This window comes from Pongo pygmaeus, chromosome 5 (genome assembly GCF_028885625.2).
Source record: "Pongo pygmaeus isolate AG05252 chromosome 5, NHGRI_mPonPyg2-v2.0_pri, whole genome shotgun sequence".
Classification (NCBI taxonomy): Eukaryota; Metazoa; Chordata; class Mammalia; order Primates; family Hominidae; genus Pongo; species Pongo pygmaeus.
The window spans coordinates 111,558,574-111,579,533 of NC_072378.2; the positions used below are offsets into that span (position 1 = coordinate 111,558,574).

A 20,960-nucleotide genomic window follows, 5' to 3' on the forward strand; every position below is an offset into this window, starting at 1 on the left:
ATGCAATATCTTTTGTCCTTCTAGAATAATAAGAGGAAGCCTTGGGCTGGGGGTGCTCTAAGAGCTTATGCCTGCATTGTATGCTGTCCTCAGGGCACAGCTCCTCAGGCCCAAAATGCCAGCGGGTCTGTCCAAGGGAGTGCAGACTGCTCAGCGTGAATGGAAATCAGAGCGACAGAGGAGAGCACTGGCAGGCTCAGACAAGCCTAAGGAAATCCACCACCCAGAATCCGCGAGCCCTTAAGATCAGGCATGCCTAGTTTCTTAGAGACACTTGGCACTGTGCCCAAGGAATACTCTCCCAGCAGGCAAAGAAGCTAAAACTTGCTAAGGGGCCACCCAGCAGTGTCTTCTTTTGATCTCCTGATGCTCTCCGCTGCCCTGAAAGCTCGCTCTTCTGACAAGAGCAAGTGGGAGGAGAGTGAGAAACTGGTTCCCCGCTCCCTTCTTCCCTGCAATCCACTCACTTTTGGAGAAAGGCCAGCAAGTTTGGAGTAGACCAAAGCACAGCTCAGAAATGTTAGTAAAAAAACACTTCAGCAGCTTGAAGGAGAGACACTGCCTCTGGGCAGTCCAACATCACAGACTCCGTCACTCATCCCTGGGTCAGCTTAGAGCAGCAGACAGTACAGTTTGGATAAGCTTAACCCAGTCAGGATGAACCAGTGTTTTCTCAGGCTAACGTCTTGGGGAAATTGTCTGACTAGCATTTTAATGTGAAAGCTGAATAATCTCTGTGTGTTGGCTTTTAGTCTGGAATGGACCAGTTAAATCTCAGGAAGCCCTTGGGGCAGAGGATGGAGAAGAAAGGGGGGCTGGAGAGAAAATACGAGTCTGTATCTACACTGAGGTTTTTTGAAACACACCTCCCAAATGGAAGTGTGCATAATGGTCATATTAACTCATTTAAGCAGCCAGATATATTGATGGCACTCAATTTTCTTCAGAACACCTAACATTCACCCAATTCTTACGTATTTGAGGACTTCCTTTATAGATGATGGTAAGATATATATGATCTATAGACTGATATCTATAGACTGATATATATGATCTATAGACTATAATGTATGTGGGGCAGCATCTGTTCTCCAGAAATGCTCAAAGTTAAAATGATTAAGATCTTAATAAAGTGTTCAGAAATAAAATGTTTTGAATGAAAACAGCAATGAATCATTGTCATAGAGATCTTTCAGAGTTGTCAATGACTAAACAGCACAGATCCCCCAAAAGGAATTAGCAGATGCAAAGGCTTTGTTTCAGGTTTGGTTCAGAGAGGTTCCCAGATTTGGAAAATGCATATTAGAATTACCTGAGCTTCTCTAGCAAGCACATCATATAATAATTTCACAAGTAGTGGCTGTTTTCTTAAGATTTCTGGAAATTACTGTCCTAACTGACCTTAATATGAGAACATTTTGGTGACATTTCAACATTTCTGGTTCTGGCAGCAAAATGTGGAAAAAGAATAATCACTTTACGCTTAGTTGAATGTTTCTTTAAATAAAAGGCTTAGTTTGCATTTGGTTGTGATGCAGTATGGAGAATGTGAGACCGTTTTTTCCAAACAAGATTGCTCATTCCTACAGGAAATGACCTCGTTTTTGATGGCTGCTGCTAACTTATGGTGAGATGCTGGGTCCCTGTCCAATACCACATGGACATCCAATCAATTTACCCAGGGACAAGTCCACTCAAGAGCATCATTTAGAAGAGGGAAAGGCATTGGGGTTGTTTTTGGAGTATGTGCTTAAGGAAATCTAGAGGTAAGCAGTTTTTGAGTGTTACTAGTGGTGTCAGAATCACTAAAAACATTCATACAAAATGCTGGTTACTTTTTAAGCAAAAAGCAAAAAAGTGCATTTTATTTTACTGTGTATATGAGAAATAGCTGAGGTTATGAGGCCAGGTACAGTGGCTCATGCCTGTAATCCTAGCACTTTGGGAGGCCAAGGCGGGTGGATCGCTCAAGTCCAGCAGTTCGAGACCAGCCTGGGCAACATGGCAAAACCCCGTCTCTAGTAAAAGTATAAGCAAATTAGCTGGGTGTGGTGGTGTGCACCTGTAACCCCAGCTATTCGGGAGGCTGAGGTGGGAGAATCACCTGACCCCAGGAGGTTGAGGCTGCAGTTAGCCATGATCACACACCGCACTCCCGCCTAGGCGACAGGAGTGAGACCCTGTCTTAAAAAAAAAGGAAAATCTTCGAGATTAGGGATGAGTGATCATCCAGCCATCACAAAGTACAAGACCTCACAAGAAGAAGGAGTGGCCAAGTGCGGTGGCTCACACCTGTAATCCCAGCACGGTGGGAAGCCGAGGCAGGTGGATCACGAGGTGAAGAGATCAAGACCATCCTGGCCAACACGGTGAAACCCCGTCTCTACTAAAAATACAAAAAATTAGCTGGGTGTGGTAGTGGGCACCTGTAGTCCCAGCTACTCAGGAGGCTGAGGCAGGAGAATGGCGTGAACCCGGGAGGCGGAGCTTGCAGTGAGCCGAGATCGCGCCACTGCACTCCAGCCTGGGCAACAGAGCAAGACTCCGTCTCAAAAAAAAAAAAAAAAGAAGAAGAAGGAGAGAACAATGTTGCAAACAACTTACGCAATTCTTCTGGCAAATTGCTTGTTTTTAGAGTTCCTCTGGCTGGAGGGTTGCTAGGGGGTCTAGGCACAGCAGCTGGGGACAGAGGCTGGGGAACCTGTGGTCTCAGCTCTGCAGGGCACTCCAAGGACTCCCCAGGAGCACCAGCTCTATTAGGTGGCTGGTGATGTGGCTGGTCCCTAGAAAGGAATACATTTACAGTCAATTTTCATTCTTTACAAAGGCAAACCTTCAGGGACAGAAAGCCTTTTAGAACTATGGGAAGATCCCAGTGGGCTATCTCTCCTCTGCCTCTATTTCTTATCTGAGATAGAAGGAAGAGGGGAGCTCCATGGAGTTGTAGTCAATAAGCGATTCAGCTGGTTGCCACATGTGAGGGCCTGTGCTCTGACTCCAAAGAGGGAAGCAGGATTTGATTTCTCTATTCAAGATTTGTTTAATTGGAAAAACAAGTCTCATGCACAGGGCAGACAAGGTCACCAACAAAACAAAGTAGTATGACAGGTGACACAGATGGTTGATGTTATAGGCATTCAGATAAAAAGACATGACTTTTAGCTCATAATAGGTAACATTTAATTATGTATCAAAAGGTAAAGAGGGCCATGTAGATTTAGAAGTATTTGTACTGTTGACATATAAATGGAAATGTGATTTTGAAGACCCTTTAAAGAAGTTGCTACCATATTAGATAGCATCTTTATTATTTTGGTTGCCAGTATTCCCACAAGCATTCTGCTGAGATGAACAATCAGATGCCCTCGTGTGAGATTTGGAGGGCAGAAGGAAATGGAGAGCACGTTTCTGCCGCTTCTGTGGTTTCTGTCGGTAAACACAGTGACGAGGTGCTGAGTTTCCCCCAGAAAGCCTCCCAGTGTCCTGTTACCAGCTTCACAAGTTTCGAGGGCAGGGCATGGGCATCCATTGTTCACCAGTGGAGATCTGTCTGGCACAGAACCGATCCAACCATTGCAGTGGTCACAGCGGTGTTGGCTTTCTGATTCTCGACCTTCCTGACCGCCAGAGGAGGCAGCCTCTTTGGTGGCCCTGTTCTGTGGTATTGCGCTAACCAGTGGTGGGACTAAAACTGTCTCTATAATGTTTTGTTTCTTAAAAAAAAATTCTGAAGCAAATGTGACAATATGTTAACATTCTTAAAATCTGGGTAGTGGGAACATGGATGTTGTTATTTGTGGTGTGTTTGAAATTGTGTCATATTATAAATTTTAAAAAAATGTTTTGACTACAAAATCTCTATGTATATGCCCAGTTTTTGTAGATTGTTGCTTATGCTTTTCATATTTTTACCCAAGGAGTAATCAGGAATTCTAAAAGTCTTACGTAACAGGATTTAAAATAAAATTACACAGAATCTCAACTGTACTATATTTTGAAAATATGAATGCTTAAGATTATTTTTATTTTATATTTTTATTAATATAGAGAAAATAATTTCTATAAAATATGCTTTCAGCTAATGGGGGATCCCATTCCATATTTTTTTCTCTTTTTCTTTTTTTTTATTTCTCCAAGAAAAACTCATTCCAGTTCTTTTGCATTAAATTCTCTTATACCAAAAATATTGTTTCAAAAGTTGCTTAGTTGTTATAGAAGATGATTGCTTATATGATAAAGAAATGTTAAGGCCTTGATAATATTCAAAAGCTTCTGTATAAAAACAATACCGTGGAAATTAATGACAGAGTAAACTTTCTGAATTAAAGTTATCTTTCAAACTATGAGTAAGAGGAGAATTAGCTGGCTTCTTTTTTTTTTTTTTCCTTTTTTTTGAGACAGGGTCTTGCTCTGTCACCCAGGCTCAATCACAGCTCACTGCAGCCTTGACCTCCTGGGCTCAGGTGATTTTCCCACCTTAGCCTCCTGAGTAGCTGGGACCACAGGCATGAGCCACCACACCTGGCTAATTTTTGTATTATTTGGTAGAGATGGGATTTCGCCATGTTGCCCAAGCTGGTCACAGACTTCCTGCCTTGGCCTCCCAAAGTGCTGGGATTACAGGCATGAGCCACTGTGCCCATCCTCAGTTGGATGGGTTTGTGTGTATGTGTGTGTTTGTTTTGTTTGTTTTTTAGTTTTTGAGACAGAGTCTCACTCTGTCACCCAGGCTGGAGTGCAGTGGCACAATCACGGCTCACTGTAGCCTTGACCTCTTGGGCTCAGGCAATTCTCCTGCCTCAGCCTCCTGAGTAGCTGGAACCACAGGTATGTGCCACCACACCTGGCTAATTTTTGTATTTTTTTGTAGAGATGGGTTTTCGCTATGTTGCCCAGGCTGGTCTCAAATTCCTGGGCTCAAACAATCCACCCACCTCTGCCTCCCAAAGTGCTGGGATTACAGGTGTGAGCCACCATGCCCAGCCTAGCTCCTTTACCTGAACTTATTTTTCATTATCCTAAAATGATAAAATAGATCAAGAAGATCAGAACAGGCTTAAATTGATGCTATAAAACCAATTACTCTGTATTATCTTTGCAACTCTTTTGTAAGTCTAAAATTGTTTGAAAATAAAAGTTTATTTTAAAAATTACTATTCTCTTTCCTATTCAACACCAAACTTATTTCATAAAGATGCCTACATTTTGTTTATTTCCCTGGAATTTTAGATATTTCTTCTGTTAGAGTGCCTATCCTGCTATAAAATCACATTTTACCTAATTCCATTGTTTAAACTCTATGTATTTATGGTTTAGAAAAATAAGGGATCTGGCCCAGCATGGTGGCTAACACCCGTAATCCCAGCACTTTGGGAGGCTGATGTGGGTGGATCACTTGAGGCCAGGAATTTGAAACCAGCCTGGGCAACAAAGTGAGACCCTTTCTCTGCAAAAAATAAAAAAATTAGCTGGGTGTGGTAGCGGGCGCCTGTAGTTCCAGCTACTCTTGGGAGGCTGAGGTTGGAAGATGGCTTGAGCGCAGGAGGCGAAGGTTTCAGTGAGTCGAGATCACGCCACTGCACTCCACCCTAAGTGACAGAGTCAGATCCTGTCTCAAAAGAAAAAGAGAAAAAAAGAGCTCTGTCTTGAAAGAAAATATGAGGGTTCGTGGGCTTCTGAGCAAAAGAGAAAGCAGGCATGTGCCTCTTCACCATTGTTAATAAAGTGGGCTTTTTTTCTTTCCATGAAATTTTCAAACTAATTACCACTTTCTGTATTTCTGAAAAATCCACTCTAATAGGAACTTCATATTTTACTCTATGCTGTAAAAACAGAATCTAGTTTTAGAGTGGTATATAAAAGTTGTTTTTGAGCAAAAGCAAACATTTAATCTACTTTCTTCCAAATATTGTCATAAATGAGGAAGCTCTATTTACATGAGTTTTACCTATATATTTTAGATCCATAAATTAAGAGAAAAGGGAAGTCCAAAGAGAATAAGGGAAAAAAAATGATTAAAGAGGCAGGGCGCTGTGGCTCACGCCTGCAGTCCCAGCACTTTGGGAGGCCGAGGTGGGCAGATCACAAGGTCAGGAGTTTGAGACTAGCCTGGCCAATATGGTGAAACCCCGTCTCTACTAAAAATACAAAAATTAGCTAGACGTGGTGGCGTGCAGCTACCCAGGAGGCTAAGGCAGGAGAATAGCTTGAACCCGGGAGGCGGCGGTTGCAGTGAGCCAAGATCATGCCACTGCACTCCAGCCTAGGCGACAGAGCGAGGCTCTGTCTCAAAAAAAAAAAAAAAAAAAAAAAAAGATTGAAGAGTTAGACAACTGAAGTCATGAAAATAGAGTTGTTTTTCTGAAGAAGCATAGGAGAGACCTAATAATGGTACTCAACATGTATGAATGTTTTTATTACAAAAGAAAATAATAGGCCAGGCACAGTGGCTCATGCCTGTAATACCAGCACTTTGGAAGGCCAAGGTGGGTGGATCACTTGAGCCCAGGAGTTCAAGACCAGCTGGGCAACATAGGGAGATCCCATCACTACAAAATATACAAAAGTTAGCTGGGCATGGTGGTGCGTGCTTCTAGTCCCAGCTACTTAGGAGGCTGAGGTGGGAGGATCGCTTGAACCTGTAAGGTAGAGGTTGCAGTGAGTCAAGTTTGTACCACTGCACTCCAGCCTGGGTGACAGAGCAAAACCCTGTCTCAAAAAAAGAAAAAAACAGGTAATTTTAAATTTTGATGGAAAATTAATTGAATTTAACATTTTAAAGTAAGAAATAGGCTTAAACAGGAACAGACACTAGACATATAAAGAATTGGCTAACAGTGGAAGTCAGTCATAGTAAAATCAAAAATCTATTTTGTGGACTAAAAATTCGGATGATCTGAAACTAAAAGAAAGGGGTGTGACTTGGAGAACATCTGAAGAGCCTTTCCTTCAAGAGAATTTCGACTAGTCACTAGTGACTTTCTGCGTCTGATAAAGAGATCCTTGTCAACCAGCTTCCGTTTCCTCCTGACCTGAAAAGTCTATATTGGGCGTTCCACTATGTGACTTGCTCACTAACGTGGGTTAGCAAACCTATAGAGAATTCTGTTACATCTTCGTTGCATTGGCATAATTCCTTTCCATGTTAAAAATGCCTGAAGGTTGGGCCTGTCATACTTACTGGTGCCTTGGAAGCCCCGGAAAGGAGCAGTCTGTCTGTGCGGGCCTCTCTTCTTGGTCCCAGGGGCTGGGATAATTCAGGATAACCTTCTGCACAGGGTGCAGGCCTCTCACACTGGCTCCAGGCAGGGGCTGCCCAGGCAGAGCCGGCTGGATCACTTGCTGGTAGGCTGCTCGAGGGTAGTCATGGCCATCTGTAGGTGAAGACAACAAAGACAACAGGGAACATCAACTCTAGCTCCTTCGTGTGAAAGGAGTCGTAAGCTCCACGCTCATTTGTGTCTTGATCCCAGCTGAGGGGTCCAGATATCTGTTACCACCTCTGTGATGTTTGCCGTATTTCTCTGCTGTTAATTACTTGAGTGTTTTCACGAAATTCACTTTTTTTTTTGTCCTAAATAAAAACATCTGTGAAATCAGCAGTTTGGTATTCCAGCTGGAAAGCTCAAAAAACTTTTCAAAAAACTCTGCACAGGCTCCTCTTTTCATAAGATACTTAGGAAAATCCAACCATGAAGAACCTCTTTCACACCACCATTCCTATCACAATTTCCTTCATGTCCGGAACCCAAGGCTAGGAAAAATTATCTGTATGATAGATATAGAATCACTGCTCTGTATTTTCCTCCCCCAAGTGGACACACACGTGCATGTGCACACACACGTGCGCACACACACACCCCCCACTCTCCTCTCAGGAAGAGGTAAATTAATGAAAACTTGGCTCATCCTCCTGGGAAATAGCCAACCAACTGGCAATACCCTCCAACTCCCTTGGTCCTCTCCTGCTAGAGCCTACGTGCACTTGGAGCCAGGGCTGCTTGAAGAGGGCTGGGCTCAGAGCAAAGCCAGAGCTGGCAGTGACTTATGTGAATGTGCAACCTGGGAGAAAGTGGGTCCCAGCCAGGACCAGGAGCAGGAGGGTCCCCAGGGAAGGGCAGCCTACTTGACCAGGCAAAAGAATAGAACTAAAAGCCCAGAGGAGAGATGCAGGGAACCAAGTAAGGGTGAGAGGGAAGACCTCTGAGGGAATGGCCCAGGCCCAAAGTGGGTAAGGTGTTGGGAAATATGAGAGATGCAAGAGGACTGAAGAGAGCCACATGGTAGCCCTGCCAGACGAACAATGAGCACCTCCTAGTGATCCAAGCACTGCTCCTGCTACCCACATAAGCAGTAAGACGATCCAGGAGGAGGCGTAACTAGTCAGGACAAGAAGGAAGCTGTTTTGTTTTGTTTTGTTTTTAAAAAACCCTCATTGATCTTAAAATTATTTTGATTCTTTTAAGATCAACCCTCATTGATCTTAAAATTATTTTGCTGATTATAAAAGTAATAATCAAGTTTGCCTGCCATGTAGATAGGATATATATAGGGATGTACAGCAAAATAAAACTGGCAAGTAAACAAAAAAGTGACTGATAGGTTGAAACCAAAATGAGAAGCTGAGAATGTGGCTAAAAATTGATTCTTAAGGCCAGGTGTGGTGGCTCACACCTGTAATCCCAGCACTTTGGGTGGCCGAGGCGGACAGATCACCTGAGTTCAGGAGTTCGAGACCAGCCTGGCCAACATGGTGAAACCCCATCTCTACTAAAAATACAAAAATTAGCTGGGTGTGATGGCGCGCACCTATAACCCCAGCTACTCAGGAAGCTGAGGCAGGAGAAACCCTTGAACTTGGGAGGCAGAGGCTGCAGTGAGCTGAGATTGTGCCATTGCACTCCAGCGTGGGCAACAGGGCAAGACTCCGTCTCAGAAACAAAAAAAAGAACTGTATTCTTAGCTTGGCAAAGCAGTCAGGAGCCATCTACGTTTTCAAAGGAACATTCAGGGGAATGATGGCGTCAAGTACAGAACAAGAGATAAATAATGTGCACATTCACTAGTGTGACCTCCTCCAGGTTCCCAGTGCCTAGACTCAGGAAACTGTTTGGGTGACCTGGCGATGTGCCCAAGCTAGTCTCTCAAGTGTGGTCAGATTCCCTGGACTCAATCTATTATTGTCTCCTTTGACCCATGTCACCACCTGGGTCCTTCCAATCATGCTTCTTCTGGCAAAAGTGACCATGCCCCTCCATTCCAGACTGTCTCCTGGGAGGACCCCATGACCCTTGCCCTGATATTGCTTAGGCCTGGTCATGACAAGTAGTAGGGGTTTAAAGAGGGGGAGGAGGAGAAACAGATCTGCCTAGATCTATCCCTGCACCTGGATGACAAAGGAGACTGGGACTTGAAGGGACTGCTCTCAGAATGGAAGACAGGCCCACAGAGACTCCTATGGTCTAGGACAAGGTCTACTATACAGGCTTCACCTTGGCAGCCTTCTCAGGGCAGGGCGGATATATTCCAGGGGGTCCAGATCACCAGTTGCAGCTTCAGGGCAACAGAGCAAGTCACTACTGCTCCTTTCCCTCAGTTTAAAAAATAGCAAAAAATGCCACCTGCTATCCCCAGGTAGGGGCCAGCCCTGCTTTTCGATGAGCCTTGCGTGAGCAGACCCTTTACAAACCCAGCTGTAGATAGAACCGTCTTGGTGGATTGCACTTACAATCCACCCTGCTTGATCAGGTTCCAGCCCCTGTAGATCTTGCCTCCCACTACACTCTCACTGGCCCACTAAGCTCTGGCTTCATTTTGAATATCCCAAACTTGTCCTCTCCTTTGGGATCCTGAGTTTGCCACCCTCTTTGTCCAGAATGTTTTTGCCCTAGATTTTCACAGACTGACTTCTTGCCATTCAGAGCTCAGCCCAAATATCACCTGTCCAAAGAGGCCTGCCTCTTTACCCAGTTACTTTATCCCATTCCCTATTTTGCTTTCTTCATAGTTCCTATCATGGGTTTGCATAAGTAAGCATGACTTTTACCTGTCAACTTCTTGCCTGCCTTCCCTACTAGAATATAAGCTCTGTGAAAGCATGGACTGTGTCCTCTTGCCACCATGTCTCCAAGGATAGTACTGGCACCCAGGGGATGCTCAATAGATGAATGAATGAAGGCTCAATAGTTACAAAGCCGACTTACAGAAAAAGAGAAGCCATTTAGGACTGCACAATCTATGAATACTTTCTAGGGCACAGGTCTCCTAGACCAGGGGCCCCCCACTCCCAGGCCACAGGCTGGTATCAGTCCATTGCCTGTTAGGAACCAGGCCACACAGTGGAGGTAAACAGTGGGTAAGCAAGTGAAGCTCTGTCTGTATTTACAACCACTGCCCATCACTTGCATTACCTCCTGAGCTCTGCCTCTTGTCAGATCAGCAGCGGCATTAGATTCTCATAGGAGTGCAAACCCTATTGTGAACTGCGCACATGAGGGATCGAGGCTGCACGCTCCTTATGAGAATCCAAGGCCTGATGATCTGTCACTGTCTTCCATCACCTCCAGATCTAGCTGCAGGAAAACAAGCTCAGGGCTCTCACTGATTCTACATTATGATGAGTTGTATAATTATTTCATTATATATTACAATGTAACAATAATAAAGTGCACAATAAATGTAATGCACTTGAATCATCCCCAAACCATCCCCATCCCCAGTCTGTGGAAAAACTGTCTTCCATGAAACCGGTCCCTGGTGCCAAAAAAGTTGGGGACCACTGCCCTAGACTGTCTTAATTCTCTTCTGCTGTCCATTTGTTTTGGGGGTTTTTTGGTTTAATCGGTATCTCCCTCCAGAAGTAGGAAGGAGAAACACAAGGTAAAAGAGGAGAAACTTTGCCAGTGGGCTTAAAAGCCTTTATGAGGAAAGAGCTGAAAGTATCTTGAGAAGTTTTTAATGTTTGAAGCCATTTTTCTTCCTATATCCATTAATGAATGGCCAATATTGTTTTATTTGCTTTAAAAGGACTACCAAGCTCTAATCATAGGGTTTATTTCTTTTCCAGAAAGCGGATGTTAGCGCTGTTAATCAAAAGCCTTTGAATCAAGGTCATATGATTTCTAACAGATTATTTCCCTCACAACATGTCTTTGTCTCATAGCAACAAATCATATCATTAAAATCACCAAGGCATGTGGGCTAAGTGTTTGATTAGCTGTAACTTTCATTTCAGAAACGGCCACCTGTGGTAAAAAGTTATGCCAGTTTATGTGAGCAGATGAAAATGATACACCTCATCAATTTTTAAAATTAGGGTACTGACAATATAGTCCTCCATGCTGTCCTTTTATTGTTGAAAACAAAGGAAAACTGAGTATCGATGGATCAATAAAAAATGAGCGTTCCCTTTTGTAAGTGGAATCTGACCAGCTTTGTCTGGAATTTGACTGGTTGTATGGAAAAGATTCCTAAATAGGCTGGACACGCCTGTAATCCTAGCACTTTGGGAGGCCTAGGTGGGTGGATCTCTTGAGCCCAGGAGTTTAAGACCAGCCTGAGCAACAAGGTGAAATCCCATCTCTACAAAAAAAATACCAAAAAAAAAAAAAAACAAAACAAGAAAAGTTGCTAAATAAAAACTATGTTTATCAGGTAAATGACCATCTTTTTCACTGCTAAAGTTTTAATCATTTTTTTCCAATTACTATGACAAAGGCTTGCTAATTTACTTGGGTACTATTCATGTAAAATAATGGCTAACATTTATTGATCACTTGCTACATGTCAAGTACTGTTCTAAGTTCCGTATTGAGAATTATGGAGTTCAATTTTCCATTTTAGTAAAGAAGTTTAACTCAGAATAAAAATCCAGGTTCCTCACCATGGCCCATCCAGCCTTCATTTTCTAGCACACCATTCTCTCCTTACTCACTCTGCTAGGCCCCACTGACTTGCTTTTGGTATCTTAATGACATCAAGCTCCTTGCTTCCTTAGCTCCTTGCTTCCTTGACCTTCTCATCCTTTAGTTTTCAGCTCAGATGTCTGCTTAAAGAGACATTATCTGGCCAACCTGTCTATTAATGTGTGTTCCAACAACCAGTTACTTCCCTTATAGCACTTATAATTTGTCATTCTGTTTCTAACTTCTACTTCTTATCCATCTCTCCAGTAGACTGTGAATTCCATGAAAACAAGGATGGTGTATGACTGTTTGCTGAATAAATTGATAAGTGGATGGACAGGTTCTGTTTCCAAATTTCATTGACTCCCTTCTTTGCTTCCCTTCCAGGCCAAAAAAAAAAAAAAAAAAAAAAGGCTTTTCCAAGGCTTCATATTACAAAGACTCTACTCATGATTAAGGCTCATTCCTTTCCCCAGGAAGTAGAGAACAGATTTCTTTTTATTCATTCAACAAATATTTATTGAACCTTGATGGCCAGGCACTTGGTGAACAAAGATAAATACGATACAGTTCCCTTAGGAGTAGCTCAAAATAAATGGAGAGAGAAAGAGAAAATCTGTGTGTCTGTGGGTGTCTGTTTTTAAACACAAACCCACACTAGTTAGTGTGTGAGAAGGGGAGACATATGAGTCGACAGCCACCTACTTGAGAATCCCTGTTCAGAAACAGCTTCCCTGCGGACTTGTCCCCAATGCCTACAGTTCCATTAAGAGAGTTAATTCTGTAGGAGAGGGAAGGTGGATGATGTGATAGACAAATGATTTGCTAGCATGGTAACTCCTCAGTTCAGGGGCAGTGTTAATCACAAAACAAAAATGAAAATCTTGCACAATCACGAATGGGCGCCCAGGACTGTATGTTATTTGTCAATCCTGTGATCTTCTTGGCCTGAGTACACACGATCTTCATGTTACTGAGCTTTTACCATTTGGAATGTGTCAGCCAAATCCTAAATGAGGTTTTCCATTTATCAGTCACAACATGCAACATTTTTCTTCCTTATTAAGAATGGTATTAAAAGAGTTTATGAGAGAGAAATAAAATCTGATTTTCAAGTTGTCAAAAAAAATCGTGATATAATGCAATCAGTTTAGCCAGGAAACAAAGTGGCCAATATAAACTGTTGCAGGAACTCCCACAGCTGTAAGCAGCTGTGGTTCCTGAAAGGCAACTCCTTCTTTATCATTTCTTCCATCTGGTTTATTTTTTGTGCATGCATTCTAGCATACAAATAATCCCTTTTTTTTTTTTTTTTTTTTTGGTCCACAGGTACAATTGTACCCATGTACCCGTAATTTTATTCTATTCAGTCTCCTCGGTAGAGAAAGCAATAATTTTATAATAAAATAAGGGCTCTCTAGACTTAATTCTCTCTCTTTTCCCAATATATTTGCATCATCAGTTTCATTTGATTGCACAGCCATGAACTCCATGCTGGTGACCTTCAGTGGAAGGATTCGGAGGCAGCAGGAGGCCAACTTCTCCAGAGGGTGGGGTGAAGAGAAAACATAGGCTTATTCCCTTTCTTATTTTCACCTACTTTGAAAACTTTTTTTTTTTTTTACATGAAAGGGGTGACCAACAACCATTTTTGCTTTAACTTGCAAAAAGCTTAGATATGCCATTTGCATGGTGATCATTATTTATTTATATATTCATTAATGGGTAAGGAAGTAATGCTCTTCTAAAGCTGAGTAGAGCCACGTAGCCATGGTTTCCAACTGCACAAGCATCCCTTAGGTGAACAGCTCTTTTGAAGTGGTTTTGTTAGCAATTAAGTGCAGTTATAGCCCTGACATGAAACTAAGCATTTGTACACCTGCCCTGAATGCTTAAAATCTGTGCCAGTGAGTGGGATCTGGAAGTAGAGGAGCACCCTGCAGAACTGGGCTGCAGGATGCATTTAAATAATAACAATAATAACTAAAAGCTGTTAGTATCGAGGGCTTACCACCAGCCAGCCACTTTCCTAGTGCCTTTAATACATTATCTCATTTAATCCTCACAGCAACCTTCGCGGGACTCATTGCTGCTGGAGGCATCATGAATATTCTAGGGCTGCAATGCCCTGCAAAAAAGCCATCAGCACTGGCAACTCTGACCCTCTTCTCTGTGGTTAGATGGGAGCCAGGGCCAAGGGACATGCAAGGTGAATTGGGGTGAGCTTGCCTTCTGTACGTGCTCAGTTTCCCTTTGTTCTTTTCAGTTTTTACTCATTTCTTAATTATAGAAGTAATACCTGTTTGCTATTTTTATGTTTTTTATGTGTTTATGTTTTTTATGTGTTTTTGTTTTTGTTTTTAAGACTGAGTCTCATTCTGTTCACCAGGCTGGAGTGCAGTGGCGTGATCTCAGCTCACTGCAACCTCCACCTTCCGGGTTCAAGTGATTCTCATGCCTCAGCCTCCCCGAGTAGCTGGGATTACAGGTGCTCACCACCATGGCTGGCTAATTTTTGTATTTTTAGTAGACAACATTTCACCATATTGGCCAGGCTGGTCTTGAACTCCTGACCTCGAGTGATCTGCCCTCCTCTGCCTTCCAAGGTGCTGGGATTACAGGTGTGAGCCACTGCACCCGGCCGTTTGCTATTTTTAAAAATCAACAAATGTATATGAAATTAGAAGGAAAATATACCTGTCTCCTCTTAATTCCCTGCTCCCCTCCCGACCAAGATCACCACTAGATCTTTCTAGACTTAATATGTATATATAAACATACATAGTTTTTAAAAAATAAACATGGATGGGATCATCACTGCAGCTCTTGCCTTTCAACTTAATCTTTTTGATGTCAGAATGTGTATTCAGTGCAACATGGGCCTAGTAGTCCATTGTATACATAAATCACAAATGACTTATCTGGCCCCTTATTGATAGGCATTGTAATTGTTTTTGTTTTTACTCTAATGCAACAATGCTTTAATAAACATTCTTGTTCTTGTATTTGTATATGCTTGTTTAATGTTTCTATAGGATAGATTCCTATAAGTGAAACTGCTGGGCCAAAGAGGAAGCACATATAAAATTGTGATAGTGAAATTGCCTTCTGGGAGATTGCACCAATTTATACTCCTACCAAGAGTGATTGGGAATATTCATTTCTCTGTAACTCCACTAACACTGGATGTTGTCCAAAGTTTTTATTTTTGCACAACTAATCGGGGAAAAGGTATCTTTAAGAATTTTGCACTTCTTAAATCTAATGATGTTGAGCTTGGTTTAATTCTCATATTGGCTATTTGTGTATCTTCTGTGAATTATTCCCCTCTCCTATCCCCATTCTCTCCCCTCTGCCTTTCAACACCTCTTTTTGCCCCCAGGATCCTAGATGTCTCTCCCCAACCCCCTAATAGAAGGAAATAATACAGAGAGCAAGGGGATGGTGAAATGATGAAAGAAAGCAGGTCCTGGGGCAATAGAGACAAAAAGTGTTCCCAGTCAGGAGTGTTTGCCTTTTAAAGGAGCCTGCCCCAACGGGACAATGCTCACCTCCAAAGACTGGATTGCCAATGGCGCCATTTCAGCTCCAACAACAGGAAAAGTATTTTCCGTGGGAAGTATTTTCCAGAAGGTCCTGGGACTTTCATTATAACATTGAGTCAGTGCTTTTTTTGTCTATCACAATGAGGCTTTCCCTTGTTAGTAGTCAAAGTCAGCTGCTTGGGACTGTATCACAAAGCCTTAAGTATTCACAGTTCTTCGCATTAATCTAAGGAGTTAATCGGAAGTGCAGTTAAAAACATATGTATGCAATGCTTGCCATAGCATTGCTTATTGGATCAGAAAACTGGAAACTATTTTAAATGTCCAACAATAAAGAATAGGTTCATAACAATTTGGTAGATTCATCTGATTAAATACAATGAAGCAGTTTTAAATGATTCTGGAATAAGTACTCAATGTCACTGAAAACTATTTTAAGTTTAGATTAAAAATATATGCAAAGAAAAAAACACTGAAAATTGATATGTCAAAACCCTAATAAGGAATTCTATTTGGGTGGCAGAAATATGAAAACTTTTTCTTTTCTTTTTTGAACTTCTGGGCATATTTTCATTTTGGGAGTGACCAAATATTATAATGATCAGAAAAATTATCTTTTTTTTCTTTTTTTTTTTTGAGATGGAGTCTCACTCTGTCGTCGCCCAGGTGCAATCTCGGCTCACTGTAACCTCTGCCTCCCAGGTTCAGGCAATTCTTGTGCCTCAGTCTCCCGAGTAGCTGGGATTACAGGCGCCCGCCACAACACCTGGCTAATTCTTTTTGTATTTTTAGCAGAGACAGGGTTTCACCATGTTGGCTGGGCTAGTCTCAAACTTTTGACCTCAAGTGATCCACCCACCTTGGCCTCCCAAAGTGCTGGGATTACAGGGGTGAGCCACCGTGCCTAGTGAAAACTTACCTTTAAATACAGATAACAGAATGTTAAAAAGTAGTTTATGGTATTATTCTCACAAATTATTCCTTTTAAACCTGGCAATCACTGAGAAATACAGCCTTGACCTTGCCAACATTCAGTTCTCAGTGATTCATACTTAAGGGAATCCACCACCACACCCACCCTATGACTGGGCGCTTAGAGCAGGGGTGGCATCCATACACTCCCACTCTGTTGACTTCCCAGCATTTATACACCACGTCCCAGTTTTAGGCATCAGGGGCTCTTTCTCCCACTCCAGCCCAAGGCCCCATTCTCCTTACACCCTCCTGCTTCCCCAGCCCCTGCCCTCATTCCTAATCTCACACTCATTCTTACCTATTTCTTCCAAGCATCTTCTAAGTTACATTTCTCTATCTCCTCTTTGTTTTTTTCTTGAGTTATGAATTACTGTGTTGCTCTCTTCACTTTAGGAAGCTTTATACTTAGTATACATGTACTAATATGTAAATTATGGTTGATTACAGCATTTGTAATTATTTCTATAATTTATTTTAAAGCTGCTCATCAGGCCTTTGGTCAGGCACTTCTTACACTCTGAACTACTTTCTGTCCAGTGTTTATTTGCTAAGAAAAATATCACGCCTCACAGCCCTGTGTTTCATCTGTAAAGCCCTTTTGTTATTTTCCAGTGGCCTCAGCAGAGATTTAACATCAAGAATGGTGGTAGGAAAAAAAAAATGGTGATAGAACCTTTTATCTCAATCTAAGACTTTATCACTTTCAGAGATGCTTACTGCACTGATACATATTATTATTTCAGAAGTAGTTTATTGAGAGTCTAGTATGTGCCAGACACTGTGCTTAAATCCTGGGGAATTATGAATTGAAAGTACACGTTTGCATTTGCAGATGCACAAAAGCTTACAGTCTAGAAGGAGAGGAGACAAGTACATAATTAGATGCCATGCTGGTGTTAGGTGTCCCAACAGGGCCAGAGCAGGAGGGAGGCAGAGGCCCTGAAGGAGAACGTGATCTGGGGAGATTTCCAGAGGGACAGTTGAGCTAAGTCTCAAAAAATGTGTATGATGGTGGTTGCATAACTCTGTAAATATACTAAAATTTATTGAATTTTGTATTTAAAATGGGTTAAGGGTAAACCTTACAGTATGTAAATTAGATCTCGATAAAGCAGTTTTTTTAAAAGGTGTATCGAAACTGGGTCAAACACACCAGAAGGGGAAGAACATCCCGGAGAGAGAGAAGAGCCTGGCAAATGCATGGAGATGTGAACCATCGCGACAAGTAGGGGGACTGCCAGTCTTAGAGTGGCTGGAACGTAGGGTAGCTGTGGATGGCTCAAGTGTCCAAAAGGGTTTAAGCAGCAAAATCACCGAAGCAACTTCATTTTCATGTAATGGCCCGAATCCCAGAGTCTCAATGACATTCTGGGCACCTTCTGGTTTTTTGTTTTGTTTTGCTTTGTTTTTGACTAAAAGCCCTTTCTCTGCCAAGTCTAAGATGGGGAAGAAACATGACGAGAAGGAAGAACCCATATGCCCAAAGATTAGAACAAAAAATACATTTTCTAGAAATCATTTGGGTCATCTCTCTGCTTCTAGGCAGGTTTGTTAAACTAACCCAGCCACAGGAACCCGTTTTGTCCTTAAAGGTCCCTAGAGAAGGAGACTTCAAGTGGGACAGGCTTTAGGCTAAGAAAAAGCATTCTCTGAAGGCCCTTTGCAAATCCAGCCACACATGGAAAGCCCCTAAGAGAAGCAGAATGCCCTCCCTGCATTCTGACCTGTTCATGCCAGCCTAGTGACACGAAGCATTGATGTGAGGCCCTTGTTTCTTCAGTCACCCAGCCCAGAATGCCCAGAGGAGGTAAAGATCACTTACATGGCACCTGGTGATCGGGACTTCCAGGACGATGGTAATGATAGTTCCATGGAGCATGTGGGGAAAGATTGGGAGGCAGCATCTGTGCACATGCTGGATATCTCTGAGGTTCAAACTGAGGGAACTCCCTGGACCTGAGAGGTCTGGGGAGGTCCTGGGGGTAACACACGGAGGTGAGGGGCAGGGGCCTTTCCAGCTGCCTGATGCCCAGGACATCCTGGGGCTGGGAATCATATCCCGTGTCTATGGTTGGCAGATCCAGGCCTGCTCGGTTCCTGTGAGGCTGGGGCCGTTGCACCATCTCCTGGCTACCGCCCAAGGAGTCTGCTGAGGCATTAGGCAAACTTTGGTCTGATTTGTCTGAGTCGTGGCCAGTGTCAGGAGAAGCCGCTGAAAGCTGAGATACCAGCCATTGATTACGTTTTTCCATAAATGAAAACTGATGCTCTGCAGGGAGGGCTCCAACCACAGACTCAGACTCAGGCTCACTGACTGCAGAGCACCCAGAAGGGAAAGCTTTGCCCGGGCCTGGGTGTCTCCTGCAGAAACTGTCTTCACTGTCCTCCAGAACTTGAGTGCGCAGGCAGGTGACCTGCCGGGATACAGGCCGCTGGTGATTTGCAAGTTTCAGGGTTGAGTGAGCTTGAGAAAAGTCTCCGGAGGAATTGTGAAGCATTGCAGACAAGCTGTTGGGTGCCATGTTCCTTATATTTGGAGCAGGTGGTTCTGATTCCTCTTCCAGGGAATATTCTGGAATTGGTTTCAGCAACTGACTTGGGTATGGTTCTGATTCATCAACCTCCACAGGAATGCTTCGGTTCATTCTAGTTTCTGGAACAAGAGAAAACATTCCATAGCCTTAGAAGACAGATCAATTCTTGGAGTCGTCACTTTATGACCTTAAGGGACCTCATTCAAGATGTGGTTTAAATTAACAGTGAGACACCAATGTGCTTGCAAAGCCCTAATCACATAAAATTGTTTACTTATCCTCCAGGCAAAAGCACTAATGCTTATTAAGATATTTTATCTGGAAGGCAATTCAAAGGATGTGATTGGACCATCCTGTGGTAGAAATCATTCACCAGCAAGGGGAAAACACAGATGAAAATCAACTGCCAAGTATTGAGGAAAGAGAAATTATCATAATGTGGGCTGCTTCGTGTGTGCTTGGAATACATGATGAAATAAATCTTAGTAACTGATACGGAATGATCTCTAAGATACACTGAGTTTTTTTAAAAAGCCAGGCGCAGAGCAGTGTGCATACTATGCTGCTATTTTGTGTAAAAAACGAGAGGAGAATGTGTGTTTGTGTGTGCATATCTGCTTGTATATGTATAAACCGTGTGGAGGATATACAGACATTGCTACACTGGTTGCCTTTGAGGATGGAATTAAGCTGGGGGAGAGGAGTGGGAGGAAGTTTTCACCTTTTGAACTTTTATAATTTTGTTCCATTTGACTACTGCCTAATTTTAAAAAATAAAAGTGTTTTTTTTTTTAAGCAAAGAAAGCAAGCCCAAGTTTAAAACACATTGAAAAAAAGTCAGAGTGACATTTTCTACCTAATTTTAGGTCATTTGGAGGACTTAATTCCCTCTGGGCACTATGCCTGCAACAAAGGTAGCCATGACCATCTGGTTTGTGATGTAGTTGAACCAGCAAGGCTCGCTAAACTAGACCTTAGCCTGCAGAGCATTTATCCCACAGTCCGGGCAATATTGCTTTTAGCTGTAAGAAGAACTCTTAATTAACCTAACACAATGAGAAAGAAAACCAGCCTCCTCTCATCATTAAACTGATTGAGATGATGCCTTGACTGCAGGGGGAGGAAGAAGGTGTCCAGAGGACTGCACAGGAGCAACTGGGGGTTTGCAGGAGGCTGCAGAGCAGGTGTCGTAAAAGAGCAAGCAAGTGAAAAAGAAGAAATCCCAGAGGGTTATTCTATGCAAGGCTAGTACACAGCATACTTCAAATACCAGAGAGAGAAAAGGGATTGTGTCTGGATTTAAAAATTCCTACTTTGGATCCATGTCGCATTTCAACCACATTCACTGAGGGCTCACTGTGCCTAAAGTCAGGTTACATAAATTATGTCTAAGACAAGTTTCAGAGAGCATGAATTTGCTTTCTCTTGCACCTTGTACCCAATCCAATGGGATCAGGACAGCATGCATTTTGAAATGCTCCCCTTTCACACAGATGGGGCCAGCAGTTTTCCACCAAATGTACTTAACAGCCTACAGAAAGATACCTCTCCACTCCCTGCCAAATGAATGCTCTTTGACACTCTTCTCCCACTTGGTATCAAACTTACCCACCTGCTGCACAACGACCCTTGCTCTGTTTTCTGACACAACAGAAAACTCAACTTCTAATTTCCGGCTGGCCTTCCCTCCTTCCCTCCGTCTCTCCCTTTCCCTATTCTTGTCCTTTTCAGGCTGTGTATGTCCTCTGCTCATTGGCTCTTCAGAAAAGGAGACCTCATCAGCTAAAGTGATCAGACCTTATAAAAATGAACAAGAGCCTACCCAAAAAACCCGTAAATATCGCAATTTTTTATTATTTAAAAAATGTTTGGCTGGGCGCAGCGGCTCGGGCCTGTAATCCCAGCACTTTGGGAGGCTGAGGCGGGTGGATCACCTGAGGTCAGGTATTTTAGATGAGCCTGGCTAACATGACAAAACCCCCTTTCTACTAGAAGTACAAAAA

The 20,960-nt window shown here is 42.7% G+C and overlaps 1 protein-coding gene across 1 annotated transcript in view; it reads right to left on the reverse strand.

Moving 5' to 3' along the window:
* TRAF3IP2 (TRAF3 interacting protein 2) overlaps nt 1-20,960 on the reverse strand; it is a 47,676-nt gene that overhangs the window by 14,410 nt on the left and 12,306 nt on the right. The window contains exons 2-4 of the mRNA XM_054492235.2: nt 18,246-19,076; nt 7,181-7,373; nt 2,605-2,783 (exon numbers count right to left, since the gene is read on the reverse strand). Of these exons, the coding sequence (XP_054348210.1) occupies nt 2,605-2,783; nt 7,181-7,373; nt 18,246-19,068 (1,195 nt within the window). The 5' untranslated portion in view covers nt 19,069-19,076. The remainder of the gene's footprint in view (nt 1-2,604; nt 2,784-7,180; nt 7,374-18,245; nt 19,077-20,960) is intronic.